General features: G+C 40.0%; 1 protein-coding gene across 2 annotated transcripts in view; it reads left to right on the top strand.

Moving 5' to 3' along the window:
* The window catches only part of CDK17 (cyclin dependent kinase 17), a 164001-nt gene that overhangs the window by 62700 nt on the left and 78047 nt on the right, over window positions 1-23254 (top strand). For both annotated transcript variants that reach the window (XM_034773222.1, XM_034773232.1), the window contains exon 2: window positions 7039-7187. In XM_034773222.1, the coding sequence (XP_034629113.1) occupies window positions 7070-7187 (118 nt within the window). In that variant the 5' untranslated portion in view covers window positions 7039-7069. The remainder of the gene's footprint in view (window positions 1-7038; window positions 7188-23254) is intronic.

Below are 23254 nucleotides of genomic sequence, written 5' to 3'. Positions count from 1 at the left end.
GTAAGTTCAATGCAAGGACCTGTTCTCTTCTATTTTCTGTTACAGCTGTGCTCTGCAGAGCATAAAGTAAATGCTCAAGAATAATAAATAATGATTACTGTGAACGACAGGCAGAACTAACATGTCTGTAAGAAAAGGATATATACATTATAAATTATTCTTACTATGTTATTTGGCCAATGAAAACCCATCTACAATCTCTGACTTTCTTTATCTTGGCTTTGTCTCTCACTCCAATATTTTCAGAGTTGATTATCTGGAATGAACACTGTCTTTTTAGCTCTTGATTGACAATGGAAGATACTTCTTTAATATGGTGAGGTGAAAGGCAGGTCCTACTAAAGCTTCCCCAACAGCTCTTCCAAAGCACCTGAATTCTGACCTAAACAACACCCTTGGTATTCCAGTTGCTTGCTTCTCAGTTCTAATAGAAATGAGGCCAGATTGTGTGCTGTTACATTTGTGATGCAACCAAATTAGGGGAACCATAGTTAACTCTTATGAATTAATAGTGATGATGATGGAAAGTACATTTTTCTGTGTAGAAAAATATTCATAGTCTTACAGCCATTGTGTATTTAAAGCTAAGGTTCAGCAATGTGAGTTGGGGTTTCTCAGGAAGCAATAGTGTTTTATTTCTGAGCAAAATATCAAAGGAGGCTTATATAACAGCAGATTGCAAATATTCATAAAAAGCATCAATCTCTTTAATCTAGTGTTGCTTGCTTCAGTTCACATTGGCGTATGGATGGAACAAATATGTCTCTGCCAGTTTTGCTGTATCTTATCAGATAGTTTGTGTCCTCATTCTGTCTGTCTACAAAAACTAGGATTCCCATTAGTTACATTCAAGTGTGTGTCTTTAATATCTGACATTCCACTGTAGAATAGTTAGGTTGAAGACAATTTGTTTAGTATAGATTTAATATATTCCTTGCATTTTAAAAACTGGAACAGTCATAAATATTATGCTCTGTTATAAAGTTCAAAAAACAAAATGACAGTGCAGATTCTTTCTGCAGTTGGTAAGGGTTCCAGGGAAAAGAATCAGCAGTCTTGTTGCATCTAGTCATAGCTATTGATTCCAAATAGGTAACTGTAAAGTAACTTAGTTTTAGATTTAAATCAGATTTTCTTTGTTTCCTGAATAAAGAAGTGTTTACTTTTTTTAATGAGGGGAAATCAGAAACCAGGGCAGCGGGGCTTGGGTGGGCTCAGGCTTCGGTCCTCCCTTCTGGGTCGTGTAGTAATTTTTGTTGTCCGAAGGGGGGGTGCGGTGCAATGAACTTTGAGAACTGCTGATCTAGCCCATGCATCTGCCAGTACAAGACTGATCTATGTAGTATTTTTTTTTTTTTTTTTTTTACTTTTTTACTTCATCAGTAGAACCACTATATTCTTAAATCTGTGCAGGATCAGAGCTCATTGTGGTATCCTGTTTCCATGTAAAGGCATCTGTTATCCTCAGTTTTTGCCCACATGGAAAATCAGAGAGAACTTGTCTGGCTGTCAGACTGCCTTAGGTAGAGTGTTACCTAGATAGGCTGTTCTTTAGATCCACTCACAGGCTTTTTGTGCTTTTTGAGAAGAGCACAGTTTGGGACATATAGGCTTCAAAGAAGACATTAGTACAGTGAACTAAAATCACACACATCTAGTCTGTCCTTTCCCAGGAGGGAAAAATTTAGGTCCATCATTTTGGAAAGGAAAAAATAAGCACAGATATGCACGTATTTCCAGACCTCTCTTTATGCAGTAAGCAAGTCCTAAACAGGAAGTATAAATGCTCTCAATGGAATGTTCTTTAAATTCATTTTCTTAAAATGAGAATTTCCTGTCCTTGAATGCAAGGTATTAACATCAGTTGAAACAGCGAGTCACTATCCAAGTTTCCCCGTACTGCTCTAACGAAGTTCCTTAGTCGTGGCCTGCAAAACTCCTGCTTTTCTAGTCATGGGTCCTCTTGAGCAGAAATTGTGAAGTGGTCAGATCTGTGATGCGGTTTTGCTTTGTGTACAAATTTAGACTAGGGTAAGAGGCAAAATACTTTTAAAAACTTCTGACGTAACTGGGCTGAGTTTGTACAGTGGTCCAGTATCCTCTTCCCCTCCAACACCTTCCACTGCCGGACTCCTGGCTCTTTCTACCCATACTGATGTCATTCCTGGACAGGATCATCTTTCCTTCCTCTGCTCCCTACCACATTGTCCCTGGACAGGCTCTGTTTGTCGCTGATTCTGTGCTGCATCTGGCCTTCTCAGACTTCTGGGCTCAAGTCCCAAAGATCCTGTCTTAATCCATGTCTGAATGTACTTAGCACAGTGTGCCATCTAGTCTCTCTGTGTTCACTTAAGAACATATGTATGGTTTCCTTTTGTGAATGTGTTCTCCCACCACCACCACCCGCCTCCATCTGATTCTACCCTTTTGTTTAGAACGCTCCATATAAATAGACAAGAAGGAGAGTGATTCAGCTTAAAGGGATACCATCCGTTTAAAAGTCATGTTGTTAATAATGTTACCAAAAACATTATAGATTATTATAGTGACATGATTTTTAAAAGCCTGTTTTACTTTACTTTTTGCATATCCTCAGTTTAGACGATGAGTATCAATTAAATGTTTCGCCTTTTCACTGGATCTTCTTGTTTTGTATATTCTCCTCTGTTGCTGGATGAAAGATCCATACAAGTGAGGATAAATATATGCACAGCAAGGGGAGTAAGGGCCTATTGTACACATATCTGTAAGCAGCTACAGCTAAATAATTGTCCTACTCATAACTGCTGCTGTTGTATCTCTTGCTGCCTCTTTCTGCACAGGAGTTCCCTCCTTCCTTGTTCTCATTTTATCCCTCCCCCGCCCCTAGCAATTGAGGTCCCCTCCCCTCCCAATCCAACTCCACGACCAGCCCATCAGAGCAGTGCGACAAAACAAAATGCCAAAGTGGCTTAGCAGTCCAGCACCCCTGGAAGTTGGTGCTCAGGGGCACCCCTAGAACCAGCCCTGAATATAAGTATCCATCCCACCCACCTGCCCTTGTCCCTTCTCCCTGGCACTGTCTCCTGCTGTTCAGTTCTGTGGAGGGGATTGAGTTTGGGGAGTTCTGCACATGTTGCTCTCCCATCCTTGTTCCTTTCCTGTTTCTGTGAAAGGGACAAGGGATAAAGAAACTCACTGCTTGTTGTCCTAGGTCCTATATTAGGGCTTGATGGGTGGAGTTTCTCCAGGCCCCTGTTGTCCATGCTTCTCACTCTTACGGCTTATTTAGAGGAGGCTGGGGCAACTCCACAGCTTACTTCTACTCCCTGCTCCCATGAGGGAAACTGGAGGCAGAGTCAGGAGGTTGGGAAATGTTTCTTCAGCCTTTACTTCACTTCAGGTAGAGCCTTTACTTTACTTCAGCCTTTACAGACTGGCCTCTGTTTCTTGGTGCTGTTTGCTTTGGCAGAGGTGGATGGTTCCATTCCTCTTCTGATATCAACATTAGTGATTGTGAGAGTTTATTACTTCTTGCTTTGTTGTGGACTGTTCTCCTTACCTTCCTTGCTGAATGTCTTCTGCCTTCTCTCCAAGTCTTGCTGGGGGGGGGGGGGCGCTGTCTGTTGGATGCTTTCTGTCTTATTGCTTCTGAAGAACCAAAGGACTAGGCTGCCTCCAATATTGCAAGGTGCTCTGGGCCTCTGCAAAGATCTTGGGGAGATAAAACGGACTTCCACAAACCACTCACTCTGCCAAGCTCCCAGCACTCCCCAGTACTGTGCAGACCCCAAATGTAGAAGACTAGCAGCAGCTCTACTGTATTGTCACTGTTAGGATGAGAAAGCACATGAGCTCTCCTCAGAGTGGGAACCATGTGTCATACTCATGATTGAGATAGGTGAGTGGCAGACACCACTAATTTGGTCGATGGAATGTACCCTCCCTACTTACATGCACATCATATATCATTTGAAAGCTTATTATGGCTACTTTAAGATGACATATGATGTGGAGCTGTCAGGTGGTACTGTTACCATAGAAATAGGGATAAACAATGACACCATCAACATGTTAAAATAGCCACTTTGTAATATTTGCATTTTTCTCTTTGTTCAATGATTCTACATATTATTTCAAGACATAAAATTTTATTTCTTTGTGACCTCAAAACATCACAACAACAATCTAAAGGGTAAAACAAAATCTAATAATTTTGTACCGGGGAAAAAAATACTAGCCTATGCAACACCAAATCTTTTAATACATTGCCATTTGGTATCTTTGACCAGTAAGCACCACCTTAAGATGTTGAAATTAACTTTAATTATAAACTGTAGTCAGTCATGTTGAGGTGTTTCTGCACAAAAAATGACACTTTCTCATTTTGGGTACCATTGTGTCTCCTCGGCTGTTGGCTTACTGCACCACTTGATAGACCCACAACATACCTCATCTAAATGTACATAAAATAAGCTTTCAGATGATAGATGATGTGGGTGTGTGTAGGGTGGGTACACTAAACTCCAAAAATATGGTCCTTTCTGGAGAATTGTTGCACCTCCAAGATGGGAAATGCTAAACTGACCTTCAACAGAACAGTGATTCTGACTGTGTACTGAGTGTTTCCAAATACACAAAGGAAACATACTGAAAAAGAGAAAAATAACATTTTCTCTATTTTTTTATATTTGTAGCTACTTGTCATTTGTAAATTTAAAAAATAAATTTCATATGGAAATGTGATTAAATTGACATTTTTAAAAATTTCTCATTGGAATTTTAAAAACCAAAAAAAAAATTAATTTATTTTGTGGAAATTGTTTCTAAACGTTTCTAAACTTTGGGCGAAAGTTAAGGCGTGTTCATTTAATAAATATAAATCCAGTGTTTATTCTCTAACTTGTTTTTAATTTTTCACAGTAAATTATAGGCCCTGATCTTATCTTTGGATCTGGAAATGCAGAGTCAATGAAATCAATTTAAAATCTGCCAAAATTAAAAATAAATAAATAAATAAAAAGTTTTAATAAAACCAAAGCCTAAAAGAAATGTCTTCATAAATAATAAAAATGCAAAGATTTTTTTAATCACAATAGTAGTAACACATACAACTATTAAAGTGAAAGAAATTAGAGAAAAAAATTTTATTTTCTCCGATTTTAGCTTGTTCAGTTCTTCATTTGTCTTCCATGTCTCAGCATGGACACAGGATCTGTACTAGTGGATCCTGATGCAGGATCAGGACCCTAGTAAGATACTGGTATAAACACAAATCCAGTGTAGTGTGCAAATTACATAGAAACTAATATGGGATGTTTAAAGGTACAATGTATTTGTGTAAAAATCAAGCTACCTTGTAAAACTATAATCTGCAGCTCTCTTCATCAGTTATTTATTTTGGCATATATAGCTTGCTATATCTATTTCGAAATCGTCTTCAATATTAATTTGGTGCATTATATAGTAAAATAAACAGTGCCTTGTAAAGTTACTAGCTAACAATTTTAGTAGTAATTTTCTGAACATATTTCTAATTCACAAATTCTGGTTAAAAGAGAGGGAACAAAGGGTAGGAATAAATGGTAAATTCTCAGAATGGAGAGGGGTAACTAGTGGTGTTCCCCAAGGGTCAGTCCTCGGACCGATCCTATTCAACTTATTCATAAATGATCTGGAGAAAGGGGTAAACAGTGAGGTGGCAAAGTTTGCAGATGATACTAAACTGCTAAAGATAGTAAGGCCAAAGCAGACTGTGAAGAACTTCAAAAAGATCTCACAAAACTAAGTGATTGGGCAACAAAATGGCAAATGAAATTTAATGTGGATAAATGTAAAGTAATGCACATTGGAAAAAATAACTCCAACTATACATACAATATGATGGGGGCTAATTTAGCTACAACAAGTCAGGAAAAAGATCTTGGAGTCGTCGTGGATAGTTCTCTGAAAATGTCCACGCAGTGTGCAGAGGTGGTCAAAAAAGAAACAGGATGTTAGGAATCATTAAAAAGGGGATAGAGAATAAGACTGAGAATATATTATTGCCCTTATATAAATCAATGGTATGCCCTCATCTCGAATACTGCGTACAGATGTGGTCTCCTCATCTCAAAAAAGATATACTGGCACTAGAAAAGGTTCAGAAAAGGGCAACTAAAATGATTAAGGGTTTGGAACGGGTCCCATATGAGGAGAGATTAAAGAGGCTAGGACTCTTCAGCTTGGAAAAGAGGAGACTAAGGGGGGATATGATAGAGGTATATAAAATCATGAGTGATGTGGAGAAAGTGGATAAGGAAAAGTTATTTACTTATTCCTATAATACAAGGACTAGGGGTCATCAAATGAAATTAATAGGCAGCAGGTTTAAAACAAATATAAGGAAGTTCTTCACGCAGCGTACAGTCAACTTGTGGAACTCCTTACCTGAGAAGGTTGTGAAGGCTAGAACTATAACAGAGTTTAAAAGAGAACTGGATAAATTCATGGTGGTTAAGTCCATTAATGGCTATTCGCCAGGACGGGTAAGGAATGGTGTCCCTAGCCTCTGTCTGTCAGAGGGTGGAGATGGATGGCAGGAGAGAGATCACTTGATCACTTGAGCCTGTTAGGTTCACTCCCTCAGTAGACAGGATACTGGGCTAGATGGACCTTTGGTCTGACCCGGTACGGCCTTTCTTATGTTCTTATGTTATGTTCTTATGTTCTTAAAATGGTGTACAAATTCCTTGATACAATTTTTTTTATATAGGCTATGTAGTAGGAATGGATAAGTGCTAAAATGAGTATTTGCCTTGATTTCAAAACCTAAAATGTGATTTTCTGTATTTTAAATTCCAGTAAAAAAGACTTCATAAAGCCAAAAGATCATGTGTATACAAGTAAACCATCTGCAATATTTCCCGCATTTTATATATTTCATTTATTTATTTTGCAACTTTTTATTTGTTTTTTGGATTGTAGCAGTGTGCGCAGTAACTCAATTCTACTAATATCCTATGTTTTTTATATAATATAATAATGGAATTCCACTCCCTCCTTTTTTTTTTTGTATAGGCTTCCTTAAGCCAGATTGATCATTGATAGAATGAAAAAGTTTAAGAGGAGACTTTCCCTAACCTTGCGTGGAAGCCAGACCATTGATGAGTCACTGTCTGAGCTGGCAGAACAAATGACAATTGAAGAAAACAGCAGCAAAGATAACGGTGAGTATGTTCCTCCCCTCTTCTTTTTAATTAAAAGGATTCTGTCAAACACTAGAGTATTGTTTATAATATTTTAGAAGCTTGATAGATTTTCTTTCCTTTCCATTTTGGCCAACATTAGGACTTTTTACCCTTTTCAGTTTGCACATTGTAAAACTTGCCTAATATAACAGGTGAACTGAAATATTTTATCAAAAATTACATAATTTTTTTAATGTGCTGAATGTCCCAAATAGCAAGTGGTACAGAGACAATTTTCAGTATATATCTAATTTTAAACCATTTAAATGTAATTATTTTTGGTCTCCAGCAATTTTTCAAACTGCTTTAAGTCACTCTGGCTTCTCAGAATAATTATTCAATGATTTGCAGTGTGGTGTTGTAGCCATGTTGGTCCTAGAAGATTAGAGGTGCAAAGTGAATTAAGGGATACCTTTTACTGGACCAGCTTCTGTGGGTGAGAGAGACAAGCTTTTGAGCTCCACAGAGCTCTTCCTCAGGTCTGGGAAAGGTACTCAGAGTGTCACAGCTAAATACAAGGTGGAACAGATTGTTAACATCAGTGGTAAACACATTCAAGGTGAAGTGGCCCATTAACACCCCTGGAGTCATAGGTAAGGCTACAGTCACGGGCATTTTTAGTAAAAGTCATGGACAGGTCACGGGCAGTAAACAATAATTCACAGTACATGACTGTCCATGACTTGTACTATACACCCCTGACTAAATCTTGGATGCTCTGGGGGTGAGGGGGTGGCCTGGGGTTGCTGAGGGTGCTCGGAGAGGTGGGGGGGAGAGAGCGGCCCAGGGGCACCGAGAGTGCTTGGAGGCGGGGGCATGGCAGCATGTGGCCCGGGACCCCTGCTGGTGCTGGGGGGAGTGGGGAGGTTTAGTGGGGCTGGCAGGCTCCCCGCGGCTCCCCAGAAATGGGGACATGTCCTTCAGGTCTTAGGTGGAGTTGTGGCCAGGGGGCTCCGTGTGCTGCCTCTGCCCTGAGCGCCGGCCCCGCAGCTCCCATTGGCTGGGAACCGAGACTGCCCCAGTAGCGGCTGGTGCGGCTGGCCCAGGGGCTGCCCGAGCTGCTCAGGTGGCCCCCGGCCAGCCGCACTGGCTGCTGCAGAAGTCCTGGAAAGTCCCAGAATCCGTGACCTCCGTGACGGACTCACAGCTTTAGTCATAGGACAAAAAAAGGGGGTTAGTGAGTTACAGATTGTTGTAATAAGTTGTCAATCCAGTATCTTTATTAAGACCGTGATTTTTAGTGTCCAGCAAAGTTATGAATTTAAGCTCTCAGGCTCTTCTAGTGAAGGTGTGCAGGATGAAGCTTGAGAGTTCAGATATAGAGTGATCGTTATGTGAAAAAGGGATGTCACAGATACCAGAACTCGAGTGGTGCAATTAAAACTGCTGAGTACCATATCTAATCCTCCGTGGGACTACTCCATTGTGCCCGCAGAGCTCCTAGTTATCTGTATATCTCTGAACAATGCATTCAGGAGCTAGCCAGGTAGGGTTAATGTGATTGAAATGCATGTGCACACCCCCAGGTAGGGAGAAGAATAATTCTCTGATCCTAGAAGCATCTTGGCCACTGTGAGGTCTTCACCGCTGTAGCCTTTCGTCTGCTCCTAGCTGCTTGCAGTAGTGACCAGAAGAGATTCTTCTGCTTTACTCTGCTATCCCAACCTCTGTGGTTCAAGTACTTCTCTCCAGTGATTAGCTCCACTATCTGCCTCTGCTGACACTCAGTTTTCTCAAGCAGCAGCAGAGTAATTGGTATGATTTTTGTTGGTTTCGTGGCAACTCCAAGTTTCTGAACAGTAACTGTGGAAACTTACAAAATTGTGAAATCTTAATAGCAGCAGAGGCTATACAGACTTTTAGGCCTGTGCACATTACAAAGGGCTCCTCTTTAGGAAAGAGAAACTTTCTGTCCCCCACCCTCCATTTAACCTTGCATTGTGAGCCACTATTCTGCCCCCTCCCCAAAGCAGTTCATACCCAACACTTTGGAAAATTCAGATTTAACTGGTTGAGTTTTTATCTGTGTCTACACAGCAACTTTTTTCTAGCACAATTATTTTTGTGTCCAACTTAGCACTTTGCCTAACCTTTTAAGGGAGTGCATTCTGAGAAATCGTGGGCAGTTATCCCACAGTATCTCACCTGCAGCTGTCTCTGTTAATGACTATGTTTTCTCAGAGCTTTGTATTCTTGTGAAATACTCCATATTGTATACATGAACTTTAAAGGAATACTTTCAGGTTTGTTTGGCAGATGCTTGTCTTACCTTTATGTAACGTTTTGAATGTTGTAACTTTGTACTAATGAAAATCAATGGCTTCATGCATGAGAACTCATATGAAAATACATCTCTGTGTATGAGCTTCATTTGCCTGTTGAACCTGTGTGCTCTGCTTCTGTATGAAGGCATTTGTAGAATAGATTAAAACAGGACTCCTGCTCACTGAAGCATGCTTTCAGGAGCAGAATTCTCATGTTAATTTCACTTTACAAGCACTTCCAAATGTGAGTAGAGCCAACATGTCTTGTTGGGAAGAAGAAACAAATTGAAACAGAAGGGAAGAAAGAACACTGTGTATGGTAGACAGTGTGTGGGAAGGAGAAACCATACAGAACAGTTTAAAAAAAAAAAAGTAAGCAATAGCACAGAAGGGATATGTTAGACTATAATAAAACCATCTTGAATATGTTGTAAAGCACAAGGCATGAGTTACAGAGTATTTAGCCCCGATAAACATCATTATTCAAGATAGCCTACATTCTAGAGCAGTGGTTCTCAAATTTTGTACTGGTGACCCCTTTCACATAGCAAGCCTCTGAGTGCGACCCCCCCCCCCTTATAAATTAAAAACACTTTTTTATATATTTAACACCATTATAAATGCTGGAGGCAAAGCGGGGTTTAGGGTGGAGGCTGACAACTCGCGACCCCCCCCCCCATGTAGTAACCTCATGACCCTCTGAGGGGTCCCAACCCCCAGTTTGAGAACCCCTGTTCTAGAGTATGTTTTGTTGATATTTGTTATATTTTAGTTTTATGTTTTTAGCCTTATACTGACATTTTATTTTACATGTGGCAACCATATTAAGACTACAATCAATCTGTGTATAAAAAAGTTATCTTAAAATGAAACAAGACTTTGAAATGTTCATATACCTCTATGTAGGTTCTCCTTGCATACAGAAGGACTCAAAAATAGCAGCTAGGTATTCCCTCTTATACTTAAAATACACCTCTACCCCGATATAACGCAACCCGATATAACACAAATTTGGATATAATGCAGTAAAGCAGCGCTCTGGGGGGGTGGGGCTGCGCACTCTGGCGGATCAAAGCAAGTTCGATATAACGCAGTTTCACCTATAACGCGGTAAGATTTTTTGGCTCCCGAGGACAGCGTTATATCGGGGTAGAGGTGTAATTTGAAATGAAAACAAACTTCTTATAACTTCAAAGGCTGTTGTGGGGATTCTTTTTAGAAGTTAGAAGTCTGAGCTGACTGTTGTCGTGTGAAAAATGCATATAAACATCCATTATTAGTTCCCTCTTAGAGTAGTAATTAGCCATCAAGATCCCGCCTCTGCAAACACTTCTGCATGTACTTAATTTTACAACTGTGAGTAGTAACTGGAGCATTCGGGGTAGTAAAGTTAAACATGCATAAGTATTTGCAGGATCCTGGCCTACGGTCGCACTATTATTGAAAGCAGATAAAATAGTTCAATATGTCAAGCCACTTCCATTAAAAAATTGCTTGTTTTTGTTTAGCATAGGAAATTTTCTGTTATGGAATGACATTCCTCATGAATTGTTACTAAAATATTAGTATTAAGAGATTTGTTGATGTGTTTGTAAGCATGCACTGTGTAGCTGTCTTTAAAAATAAACTAAAAGCCATCTTTGGAGCTTCTGGGATAAAATGTTGGCTACAAAATCCTCTTTCTATCTCTCATTAAAGAGCAGATTGTTATACACTTTAAAAATGTTTGCATTAGTTTTCAAGTTTTAATCATTTTTGTGTGTTTGACTTTTTCAAATTTTTGCCATTTGCATACTAAGTTAATTGAACTGTAAATAGGTATACTTTTGGTTGTTCCTTTCAATAACTAAATTTTCATTTTTGTGTCATTGGCCAGGAAAGAAATTTCAGCAACAAATGATTATCATATGGCAATAATATATGGCAGGTGACATTGTGTTGTAATAGTCTGAATAAAGATACCTGAAATGGAGTACAGAATTAAAAAATAATTCTAAACCTGATTTTTGACTGAGTTTGCATCAGGAGTAGAATTAGGAAAACAAAACAATCAAATGGCTCCATTCTCTGAAGGGTTAAAGAACAGCAAAAAGTTTGCATTAAAACAAAAAAAAAAAGAATACTCAGGACCATGCACTTGAAACAATGTAAAATAATAATCAGAAATAAGCCTGGACCTGGAGTAACTCTCTTGCATTTATACTACATGGCCCCTAATTCAAACAGTTTCAAATCTTTTGGATCAGTGTATTAAGCATATTATCAATCACTTTGTTTTTATGGCTTAATTTGTGATATTTCCAGACCTCAGGCAAATTAAGGTCAGCCTTATCTTTAATCATAATCTAACTGGTAGATTTCATTGTACATGTCATTGTATTTAGATTCCTGGACAATATTTGTGGAAAGAGCTTTAAGAAATGCCAGGGTGTGGCAGAAACTGGCAGCATCATTGTCATTTGGCTTTTCCATAGTGAGTGAAAGAAGCCTTGCTTCAGAACAGTGTGCCTGGATCCTTGTCAGTTTCACTCTGTTAGTGTTGGGCAGGTGTTGTGTGCAAGAAGGGCACTGGTCCCTTGAATCCTAGGTCATCCAGGGTCTGATTACTGTTCATGTAGTGCCAAAAACCAGTAGGACCCCAGAAGTACATGACTGGAGCAAGATTGCTAACTTGAATGAGCTGTATGGCTAGTTATCAAAGGGAAGATTGTCATAACGTGGAACCCTGGAGATGGTTGGGTCAAAAGGGAAAAATTGAGAGGGAACATGAAGACCTCTAGGGGAAATGAAAGGGGAAGTGTGTGTGGGGGGGGAAATGAGAGGAGGAATACAAATGGTTAGGCATAGGAGGAGCTCTCCTCGCTCCTTCTGAAATGAAGATAGGTTAGTTTACTAGTGCAAGTTAATTAAACCAAATTCTCAGTAGAGGTGGAAGGAGGGCATAGAGAATAGTAGATATGTGCTTGTTAGGTAACATCAAAGTAAATAAAAGCCAGTTTGGGACTGTATATGCAAATACACAATGTCACTGACCATATTGGTGGCAGCCCCTCTGAATACAGCGCTGGTAAGACCACATCTATAGTACTGTATGACATTCTAGGCACTGATATATCAAAAATAAGGTAATACTTACTAACTAGTTGAAGCATATGCATTGAAAACAATAGAGCTCCCACTTTTGAAGGAGCAAAAGGAACATGTGCAGAAGGTAATGAGTATGCCCCAACTGGATGGAAAGACAGAAAATGAGATAGTGGGTGAATCACCAGGAAAAACTAGATTACTGCAGTGGGAGGAGGATTCTGAGATAGCTGCTCCAAAACTTAAATTCCATGATAGTGGAATCTAGTACTCCTCAGGGCCTTTGGCTTAATCAATGTCATTATAGACTGAAAAGGAAGTATTTTTAGTTAGATTTTAGTAATTGAGCTCTCTAACATATGCAACCACTTGCAAGCCCTGATCTTGTAACATGACTTTATTAACATTCTATTTAAGAAAAAAAAGTCCTGCTAGTTTTACAGTGTGATGGGTTGGATCACAGAAATCCCTTGGGGCTGCCAACTGATGTGCCAAGATTACTTCTGCCCCTGCTTTCCTTGCCAGCTTGGGGCTCCAGCACCCTGTCTTGCTGAGCCAGGCACGCCAGTCTGCTCCAACTCAGACCCAGGGTCTGAATCACGTGCCCCAAAGCTACAGACTTAACTGAAAGCAGCTTACAGAAGTGTTCCTGTCTTTAACACTCAGATGCCCAACTCCCGATAGGATCTAAACCCCAAATAGATCTGTTTTATCCTGTATAAGCTTTATACAGGGTAAACTCATAAATTGTTTGTCCTCTGTAACACTGATAGAGAGATATGCACAGCTGTTTGCCTCCCCGAGGTATTAATGCATACTCTGGGTTAATTAGTAGGTAAAAAATGATTTTATTAAGAACAGAAAGTAGGATTTAAGTGGTTTCAAGTAGTAACAGACAGAATAAAGTGAATTACCATGTAAAATAAAATAAAACACGCCAATCTAAACCTAATACAGTAATAAAACTGAGTACAGATAAAAACCTCACCAGTTCCAGTAAGCTTCCTTTTACAGACTAGTCTCCTTCTAATCTGGGTCCAGCAATCACTCACACCCCCTGTAGTTACTGTCCTTTGTTCCAGTTTCTTTCAGGTATCCTTGGGGGTCAAGAGGCTATCCCTTTAGCCAGCTGAAGACCAAATGGAGGGATCTCCCGGGAGTTTAAATAGATTTTCTCTTGTGGGTGGAGACCCCCTCCTCTCCTATGCAAAGTTCAGCTCCAAGATGGAGTTTTGGAGTCACATGGGCAAGCCACATGTCCATGCATGACTCAGTTTTTATCAGTCAAGCCACATTCCTGGGAAGGCTCAGATGTGGATTGGCATCTTCAAGTTCATTGTTGGCTTAAGTGGTTTTTGATTGGGCAGTTAATTTGCACTTTTCTTAAGAAGCTGACCAAATGCTCTACTAAGCTAGTTAAAATCAAGCCAATACACAGCCAGTATTCATAACTTCGAATACAAAAATGATACATGCATACAAATAGGAGTAGATCATAACCTTTACATAGATATGTTACATGGCATATGTAGCTTAAAACATATTTCAGTTATGTTACATATACAATCAGAAGCATATTCCATAAAGCCTTATGGGGGGCACCATCACAGTTGTAACCTGACATTATCTGCAAACAATAAGGAACCTCTTAATAAATGCTGGAGTAACTTCTACTTCTGGAGAGTATATTCTGAGAAATTGTATCCCTTTTAGTTCTGTACTTTCATTCTGTATAGTTAGTGTGTATGTATTTATAAAATCTGAATTTTGAATTTGTATTAAGTAATATCTCTCTTAAATAAATACAAATATTTTCTTGATTTAAACTTGTAATCTGAAGCATGCTTTGTGGGAGTTTGGTATTGGGGTTATTGAAAGTGCCTTTTGTTTGAGATGGCTAAGTCAAATTGATGATTGAAGTAATTCTCAGATAATTGGGGCAAGAAGCTCCCCACAGATGCACATCATATATTGCAGTGTTTCTAGGGGTTACTGCTGGATTTTAAAGGGAAAAAATAGTAATTTGGCCATGTGGACTGCAAATGGAAAGGGAGAATAATAAGGTCTCTTTTGTGTTTGAGCATGTACTGTTAGAAAAAATAGTGTCAACTTGAGAATTATGGTTTGTAAACAGTATTTATTACTTAGATGTTTAGACAGATTTTCTACTTGGAATGAGTATTTTCCATGTACTTGAGGTTTGCTTTTGCTATACCAATAAGAAAATATGTTCTGACTGCAAGGTGAAAAATCCCTTGAAACTAGAAACCCACTTTCTACATGTGCTGATTTCTACCTAAAAGTGTCTTTGAAATTTGTTAGACTCCCTAATTAAAAAAAAAAAAAACACTGAACTATGGTTCTGTTTTGTCCCTGCATGGAAGAGATCTCTTGTTTTCGGAGTATAATCAGATAGCTGAAAAAATTCCTATCTTCCCTATCTCCCACAAATTGTTTTTTAAACTGTTTTTGTGGTGCTGCTATAAGAGCCACAGTAAACATCATTATAGTGCCATTTTAATCCTTGAGATACAGGAAGTCATCTGCATCCTTGGCAGAACCCTATGGAGGATTCAATTTCCACATTCCTACAAGCTCCGAAAGCCCCATGTTTCTGAATACTGGGAACTGGATAGGATTTTTTTCTGGACATTACTATTTAATAAACACCAAATGGATTGGTGAGCAATGAGAGGTATTCCCCAAACTCCTGCTTAGTTACTTTTATATTGTAGTTCTCAATAGCTTGGACACTTAATCTTCAGAATTAAATGACTAAGAAAATTTGTAAGTGGTTTAAAACCATTGCTGTAGCTGCAAGAGCAATTTACCACTTTTCTATATGTCATGTTATATTATTTCATACAGTGGTGTCAATGCAGAACTTCCTGTAAAAGATAGTGCCTAAATTACAGTGTTTTATGTAGTGTTCACCTCAGATCTCCATGACAATAAGAAGTTGGCAACTGTATGTCTTTTCTGGTTGTTCTTAGTCTTAAAAATATGTATAAAATATTTTTGAAATATTTCTGCTATAGGGATAAACACCTGGAATAAACAACTGGCTTTTTTAAGGTGACAAAGAGTCTTGGAACAACATAATTCAGCATCATACAAGCAATATAATGCAAGACACTTAGTCTAAAATAGTCGAAAGAAATATTCAGCTATCACAAGCTTAGATTTTTTGTACAAGTTTAGATTTTTTGTACTGGTAAGGCTTCAGAAGATAAGAAATTAAAAGTTTCATAATACCAGGCTCTGCATTTGCCTATTTCAATATTACAGGCAGATTATTCCAAATGCTTGGGGTTATAACTCCAAAAGCCAGAGTCTGTATTAGCTGCAGGTAAATAAAAATTAATAGACTGGGTCGAGCAAAGGGCATGTTTGCAGATTGTGTTTGATAGGTGAGCATAAGCTCTTTGTGCCAAATTATGAATAGATTTTATTCAATGTGCCTTTGCTTGGAGAGATTTTGCCAATTAAATCAATTGTAGGGTCATATTGATGGATCCTAAGTTCACAGTAAATAGTGACCTGCAGAGTTTTATGTAATATTTCTAGCCTCTGGGGTACTACTGTATGTATGCTGATACAACAGCATACCAAAACAGATAATAGGTACTGTTGAACAATCTGCTTCCTTGCAGACTCATTTAGCTCAGTCATAGATAGTTGAAAACAACAGTTGGTAAAATCTCATTTCATATGATAGAAGATTCCAATTTTTTGCTAGCACAGGTTGAAGCGAATACTCTAAAATCCATATAGTAAAATCTGAAAGCCATCTAGTTCTTTTTCATCAGTTGAGCTGCTTGGTGGTTGAGGTTGGGTTCTGAAGTTTTTATAAGCTAGGTTAACGATGCACCATTAAATATTAATAAATATAATGAAAATATTAAAAATTTTCTTCTTCCTCAAATCCACCAGCTGAATTGACATATGTTGACGGGCGAGTTGCTAAGGCCCTGCATAAAAATGCCAAGCGATTTCTGCAGACTCACTGGCAACCAGATTAGGAGAATTTAGTTATCACCAACCCAGAAGAATAAAAGGACTTTGTGTGCTTTACTAAGGATTTGTCTACACTTCTAAAATGCTACAGTAACATAGTTGTGCTGCTGTAGCGCTTCAGTGTAGACTCTGCCTACACCAATGGGAGGGATTCTCTCATTAGCATAGGTTATCAGCCTCCCCAAGAAGTGGAAGCTAGATCAATGGAACAAGTCTTCCATCGACCTGGCTCTATTTACATGGCGGTTTAGGTCGGTTTATCTATGCTGCTTAGGGATACGGATTTTTCACACCCCAGAGCAACATAATTATGGTGACCTAATTTTCTAGTCTACACCAAGTCTAAGGCAGAGGAACTAGGGAAAATAGGGGCAGGAACATAGGGGTTCTACAGGGAGCAACTTTAGTAATTGCCAAGATCAGGAGCAAGCTTTGGCTGAAGTTTGCTGTTACTTAAGCTAACAATAAAGGAAAAACAAGGGAGAGGGGGTAAGTTTGGACCTGCTCAGTTTGGGTGTCTGTGTACTGTGTTAGGAGCAGGGTAGGAATATCACATACTTACCGTTGGTTATTTGCTCTCTGAGTCAGAAAAACACAGCCAGATGGAAAATAAAATGTTGGTGCCATTGTAAACCTCAACTATACCCTCTCCAAAGCTTTCAATGCTCAGTTCAGTGCAACAGCAAGGATGTTGTGGTTTCAGCAACCCCAGACAGAAAAAAATAATCCAAGTAAATTTTAAGACTATGTATTTCATTTCCAAGTGAAGCATTTTTGGACGGGGTCAAAAGTAGATAAGAACATGAGTGGAGGAAGCAGTATTAGCATGTAGCTCTTGCCCCTTGCTCTTCAGAGTGTCTTTATAAAAGTTTGACTGGTAATTTGAGGTTTATAACCTTCAGAGGTTAGGGCCCTTTCAGATTCTAGAAAGCAGTCCTCTCCATTTGTAGATTTTTAAATAATCTTTATACTTAAGCTTTTTAGATATATTATACTTGTACCATATGAAACACACAGAACAATGAGTAAGAATAACTATCTGCTCTAAGATCTTTCTTTTACATTTCTCTATTGATTTTGAAGGCTTATTACACCATAGTCCAGGGAAGGCCAACTGTAGAAAAATTGTTCCAAGAGGACTAGAAACTTGGATGAGTTACACCACTAAGGTTATGACTCTCTAAATAAATGGGATCAAGAAACTGGTAATCAATTGTAAGCTCTTCAAGCTTTTAACTTATCTGCCTTGGTGTTTGTAAAGCACCTAACACAACAGAGCCCCACTCTGATTGGAGTTTTTGGGCACTCTTGTGATATAAGTAATGGGTTTTGCATTCTTTTTTCATCTTTTTGAAGCAGTTATATTCAGGCTTTTTTCAGCATATGACATCGTAGAATATTTAAATAGAACTTAATTTTTAACAAGCTATTTGGTAATTTATTTAGCAGAATAACTAGGTCTAATCCTACTACTCTTTCCAAACCCTCTTTAATGAATGCTACTCTTTTGTGCAAAAGCACTGAACCTTTGGTCCTTACTAGAGTGTGAAATGTGTTTAGTATGGAATGTGCTTACTATTTAGAGTAAATCCTCAAATTGTTACCTCTAAAATATTTGCTTTATCTGTTAATTAACCAACAAATTGGCTAGGTGTCAGTCCTCAGTATTCTTATAGAGCCTGATCCAAAGCTCGTCGAAGTCAATGTCCTTTGAATCAGGCCCATGACTCATGCATGCGTTTGTTGAGGCAGATTGCGGGATCCTCACTGTTGTCCTTTTCTCTCTACCTTTCCTCACTGTCTTTAGTGTTCAATCTCCAAGCCAAAAAAGAAAAAAAGTCTGTTATTTCTTTTAATATTGTGTTGGAAAAAAATGTATTAGAATAATCAGAGTACAAGAGCAATGAAATTCTAACAAATGTAAAACTAAGCACAGCATCGTGAGTGAGGAATAAATGTTTCAGGCGAAAATCAGTTTCAAAAAGCAATGATTGCATGTGAGCTATTGCATTCTTTTTTCATTAGAAAGGTAATTAAAGGTCTCTTCGCTTTTTTTTTTTTTTTTTTTAACTCTTGTTGAGCCACAACAACTAAGCCACAAATGCCAAATTCTGACTCGTGATTTTTCTGTGGTCAAAAACCCTTGTGCCTTTTGCAATCATGCCAAGCTTCATGGTTGTAAGGGTGGTTAGCAACATAGATTAATGTCTGAGAGTTGCTTTCCAATGAGATAAGCAGTGTCAGGTTTTCTTCCCAATATTTAGGGTTTTTGTAAGGTTTCACTCTTCTCATATTTCTTAGGGTATAAGTAGAGCCCTAACAGATTCAAAGCTGAGAAAAACGTGTCACGGACCATGCAATCAGGTTTTTTGTGTACTTTTGCCCTACACTATACAGATTTCTTGGGGGAGACCAGTGTTTCTCAAACTGGGGGTCCAGATTTAAAAGGAGGTCGTGGGGCGGGGTCACAAGGTTATTGTACAGGGGTCACAGTATTGTCACTCTTTCTTCTGCACTGCCTTCAGAGCTGGGTGGCCAGAGAGCGACAGCTGCTCTGGCCAGCCAGCTCACCAGCGGCAGCACAGAAGTAAAGGTGGCAATACTAAACCATGTCATCCTTACTTCTGCGCTACTACAGGTGGTGGCGCTGCTTTCAGAGCTGGGTAGGGTTACCATTTTTTAAAATAACAAAAAGGACACTCCAAGGGGCCCCGCCCCTGCCCCAACTCCGCTCCCTTCCCCACCCCGGCCCCACCCCAACTCCACCCCTTTCCGAAAGTCCCTGCCCCAACTCTGCCTCCAGCTCGGCTTGGGCCCCGGGACATGGGCACCGGCCCCAGCCGGGTGGCTCCGGCCGAGCACGCTGGCCCCGGCCGAGCGGCTCCGGCCCCGGCGACTCCAGCTCGGATCGGGCACTGGCCTGTCCGGCCCCGGCCCTGGTTGAGCGGTGCCGGCCAGTGGCCGAGCACCGCTGGCCCCAGCGGCTCCAGTTCCGGCCCCAGCACGGATCCAAGCCCCACGACCCCTCCCTATTTTCCCGGACATGTCCGGCTTTTTGGAATTTCCCCCCGGATGGGGATTTGACGACCAAAAAGCCGGACATGTCCGGGAAAATCCGGTGGCCGGAGAGCGGCAGCTGCTAGCCGGGAGCCCAGCTCTGAAGGCAGCACTGCCACTAGCAGTAAGGGTGGCAATACCGCGATCTCCCACAGTAACCTTTGGGACTCTCCCACAACTCCCTCTTGGATTAGGCCCCCACATTACAACACCCTGAAATTTCAGATTTAAATATCTGAAATCCTGAAATTTACGATTTTTGAAATCCCATGATCATGAAATTGACCAAAATGGACCATGAATTTGGTAGGGCTCTAGGTATAAGATAAGAATAACAAAAAGACAAGCTAGAAGGATGGGGAGGTACCAAAGTGTATGTTGCTGTAGCTAGGACTAGGAGCATGCTTTGCAGCATGGGTAGACAGATGTGCTAGCTCTGCTGGAGTTAGCATGCTAAAAATAGCAGCATATCCAGCGAAGCACAGGTGGCGGCTCAGGCTAGCCATCTGAGTACATACCCAAGGTCTCTAGGTAAGGCTGTACTCAGGTGGATAGCCTGATCTCCCACCTATGCTACACACAGGCTACGCTGATATTTTTAGTGCTCTAGCGTGAGCAGAATTAGTGCATGTCTGTCTATCTGCTCTCGGAAGCATGCTTCCAGCTGTGGTGTAGACATATCCATAGACAGCATTCTCCCATATTGATCTATTGTGGTTGTTATTTCTCTCTCCTGAAAATCCTCTTTTCCATCAGGCTTAGAACTGGCTGGGATTTTCAGCATTTTTCAAGTGTCAAAGACAGATAATAGTTCCTCCTCCCCCAGTACAGTGTTTGTCTGTGCCCTCTAAAGGGATGCAAAGTGAACTGCACTGACATTATGCCCGTCTGCTTCCGTGCTCAAAGGCAGAGGTTTCTTCAGCAGCTCTCTAAGTTTTTTTGAGGACTTTTGACATCGTTTCCTTCCCCCTCTCCGTCTAGCTTTGTCCCTAAACTATGGGACAAGCTATGTCTCTTTGGAATGAAGATGGGGACTCAGCCTAGCATAGGGTGACCAGACAGCAAATGTGAAAAATCGGGACGAGGGTGGGGGGTAATAGGAGCCTATATAAGAAAAAGACCCAAAAATCGGGACTGGCCCTATAAAATCAGGACATCTGGTCACCCTAGCCTAGCATAAGTTTCTGAGCTGCTTATGCAGCTAAGCAGGGCGCAGCTGGCAACATCAAAGTGTTCCTGTTCCCGCATTTGCTTTCATATGCTCTTGTTTTCCCCAGCCTAGTTCATTCTTTCTCTGCTTCTGCTGCCTCTGCAGCCAGCAAGCCTCAGGTCAGTCAGCAAAGAACTAAATTTGTGCATGTGGCATTCCCACAAAGTGCCATGGTGTCTAGCTCCTACTGCTAAGAATATTCCCGGGAGGGCCTTAGCACTAGTGCCTTTCGCCCTCTTTCGGGCCTCACTCTTTTGTATCTACTCTAAGTAGTTTATTGACCCCCCAAATGGTTAAAAACCAAATTTTTTTTTTGCTATATTATAGTGTAACTACTTCACTTGCACTATGGAGCTTTACTACCCCTTTTGAAGCATCTTGAATTGGCTACTGTTTGAGACAAGATTTGGACTAGATGGGCTGTTGGTCCATTTTGATATGGCAATTGTTATATTTGTATGAGACAACTAAATCAACTAATTATGTACTTCAGGTGGAAATCCTATTAAGATAGGATTTTTGTTATTGAATCCACAGTTGCTGCTATGCATCAGCAACTCAATAGTAATGTTAATAATATACCAACAATTCAGTTTTTAGTTTGATAGGTATAGACTGGCAGAATTCATAGTTTCCTAAGTTGCCAGTGTATGTTTTAAAATTCCATTGAATTTCGATAGTATTGCTTGTAAATTTGGTACTCCCAGTTGATGATTTTCTTAAATATAGGCAGGGGGTAAAGTTGAGACTGTAGATTAATCCTGATTTTTAAACAACGTATGGAGTAGCTTATATACAGTAGTTTGGCATAGGCAGCATGACACATTTGTGGAGACAGTGGAGTGTTAATGCAGCAGTTCTCAACCAGGGGCCTGGGGGGTGGTCATGAGCAGGTTTCAGAGGGTCTGCCAAAATAAATCAGAGAGCAGGGCTGGCATTAGACTCGCTGGAGCCTGGGGCAGAAAGCTGAAGCCTAAGCCCTGCTACCTGGGGCTGAAAGCCGAAGCCTGAGCAATTCAGCTTTGCGGGTCCTTTGTGGGGCCCCGGGGCAGTTGCCCTGCTTGCTACCCCCCTAACGCAGGGCTTGGCTTTTAATCTACTAGATATGCAGAAAAACAGTTGTTGTGGCACAAGTGGGCTGTAGAATTCTTATAGCATGTTGGAGGGGCCTCAGAAAGAAGAAGTTTGAGAATCCCTGTGTTAATAGATATGTAATTACATTGAAAGATATGTATGTTCTGAAGTAGTTCAGCAATACGCTTTAGTGGCTATTTATTCAAGGAACACTTAATAAACAATGTCACCTTTTTTTGAAAGAACCACCAGTGTGTTCATTAGCTGTAAATATTCAGTGCTATGTAAATTGTACAGATTCTATTTCATATTATGTCAATAATAGTTGACATTAGTGAGAATGCAGGAGTGTGAGAACCTCAACAAGATAATCCAAGTAAGATGGGATGGCAGCTATATTTATATCCAAGTTAAGGTTCAAGGTGATGGAATCCTATACTTCTGATATACACGTTAGGGGTCCGAGCTTGAAACAATCTTTGAGGAGAAATAGTGTTAAGTCTGCACCATGTGTATCAGCAGTTAAAAAAGCAAATATGTTTATATTCATTAAAAAGAGAAAAATTTTGTAAATATTATCCTAGGTAATATATTTAGGTGTAATGGCCAATTTCCTTTTAACTCTGAAATTCCTTGTCATATGCAAAAAGCACCAGATACTGTACAACTTACTGTAGTTCTTTTCAGTGTCAAACAGTTCTGCAAAATTCGGCATTCTCCTCCCCAGAGCCCAGCCATGACCACCCCAGCCCAGACACCTATCCCCAGAAGGATAAACAGCCTGCTGCTGGGTCCCAGGCTTGTGTGGAGTTTCCTGGGTGAGCTGCCGTTTCCTCAGGGTGTGCGGGGAACTGCAGCTGCTAGAAACTCTCTACTTCTTCTCTCTCTGGAATTATTAATTTGAACGGGAGAAGAATAAAGGGGATTTGATGAAGTATCCAAAGTAACAGAGAAAATAATGAAAACTGACCAGCTGCAACTAGGAGGGACCCATTGTATCCTCTTGGGATACTGCCCCAAAGTGAATTGTTAAATTTTGGGAGAGTTTATGCAAATTGGAATCATTGATGGGTCCCATCACAAGAGTAATCCCATTAATGTAATTGGGACTAATCAGGTATTTAAAATTAAGTACATGTGTAAGTGCTTTGCTGAATTGGAGCCATAAAAAGTAACAAAAAGCTAGCGGGAGCAATGATCATCCCTCATTATGGAAGTTTTTTTGTTTCTACTGTAAGCTTCCCAGCATGGTGCTGTTTAGAATGTGTCTAAGATAAACCATCAGTCTGACCTAAGTGTGCTAGGTATTTTATTTTACTTCTCTGCATAGCTGTCTTCTT

The sequence above is a fragment of the Trachemys scripta genome, chromosome 1, assembly GCF_013100865.1.
Source record: "Trachemys scripta elegans isolate TJP31775 chromosome 1, CAS_Tse_1.0, whole genome shotgun sequence".
NCBI lineage: Eukaryota > Metazoa > Chordata > Testudines > Emydidae > Trachemys > Trachemys scripta.
Note: the sequence above shows the minus strand (reverse complement) of the source record. Positions and strands in the feature narration are given on the sequence as shown.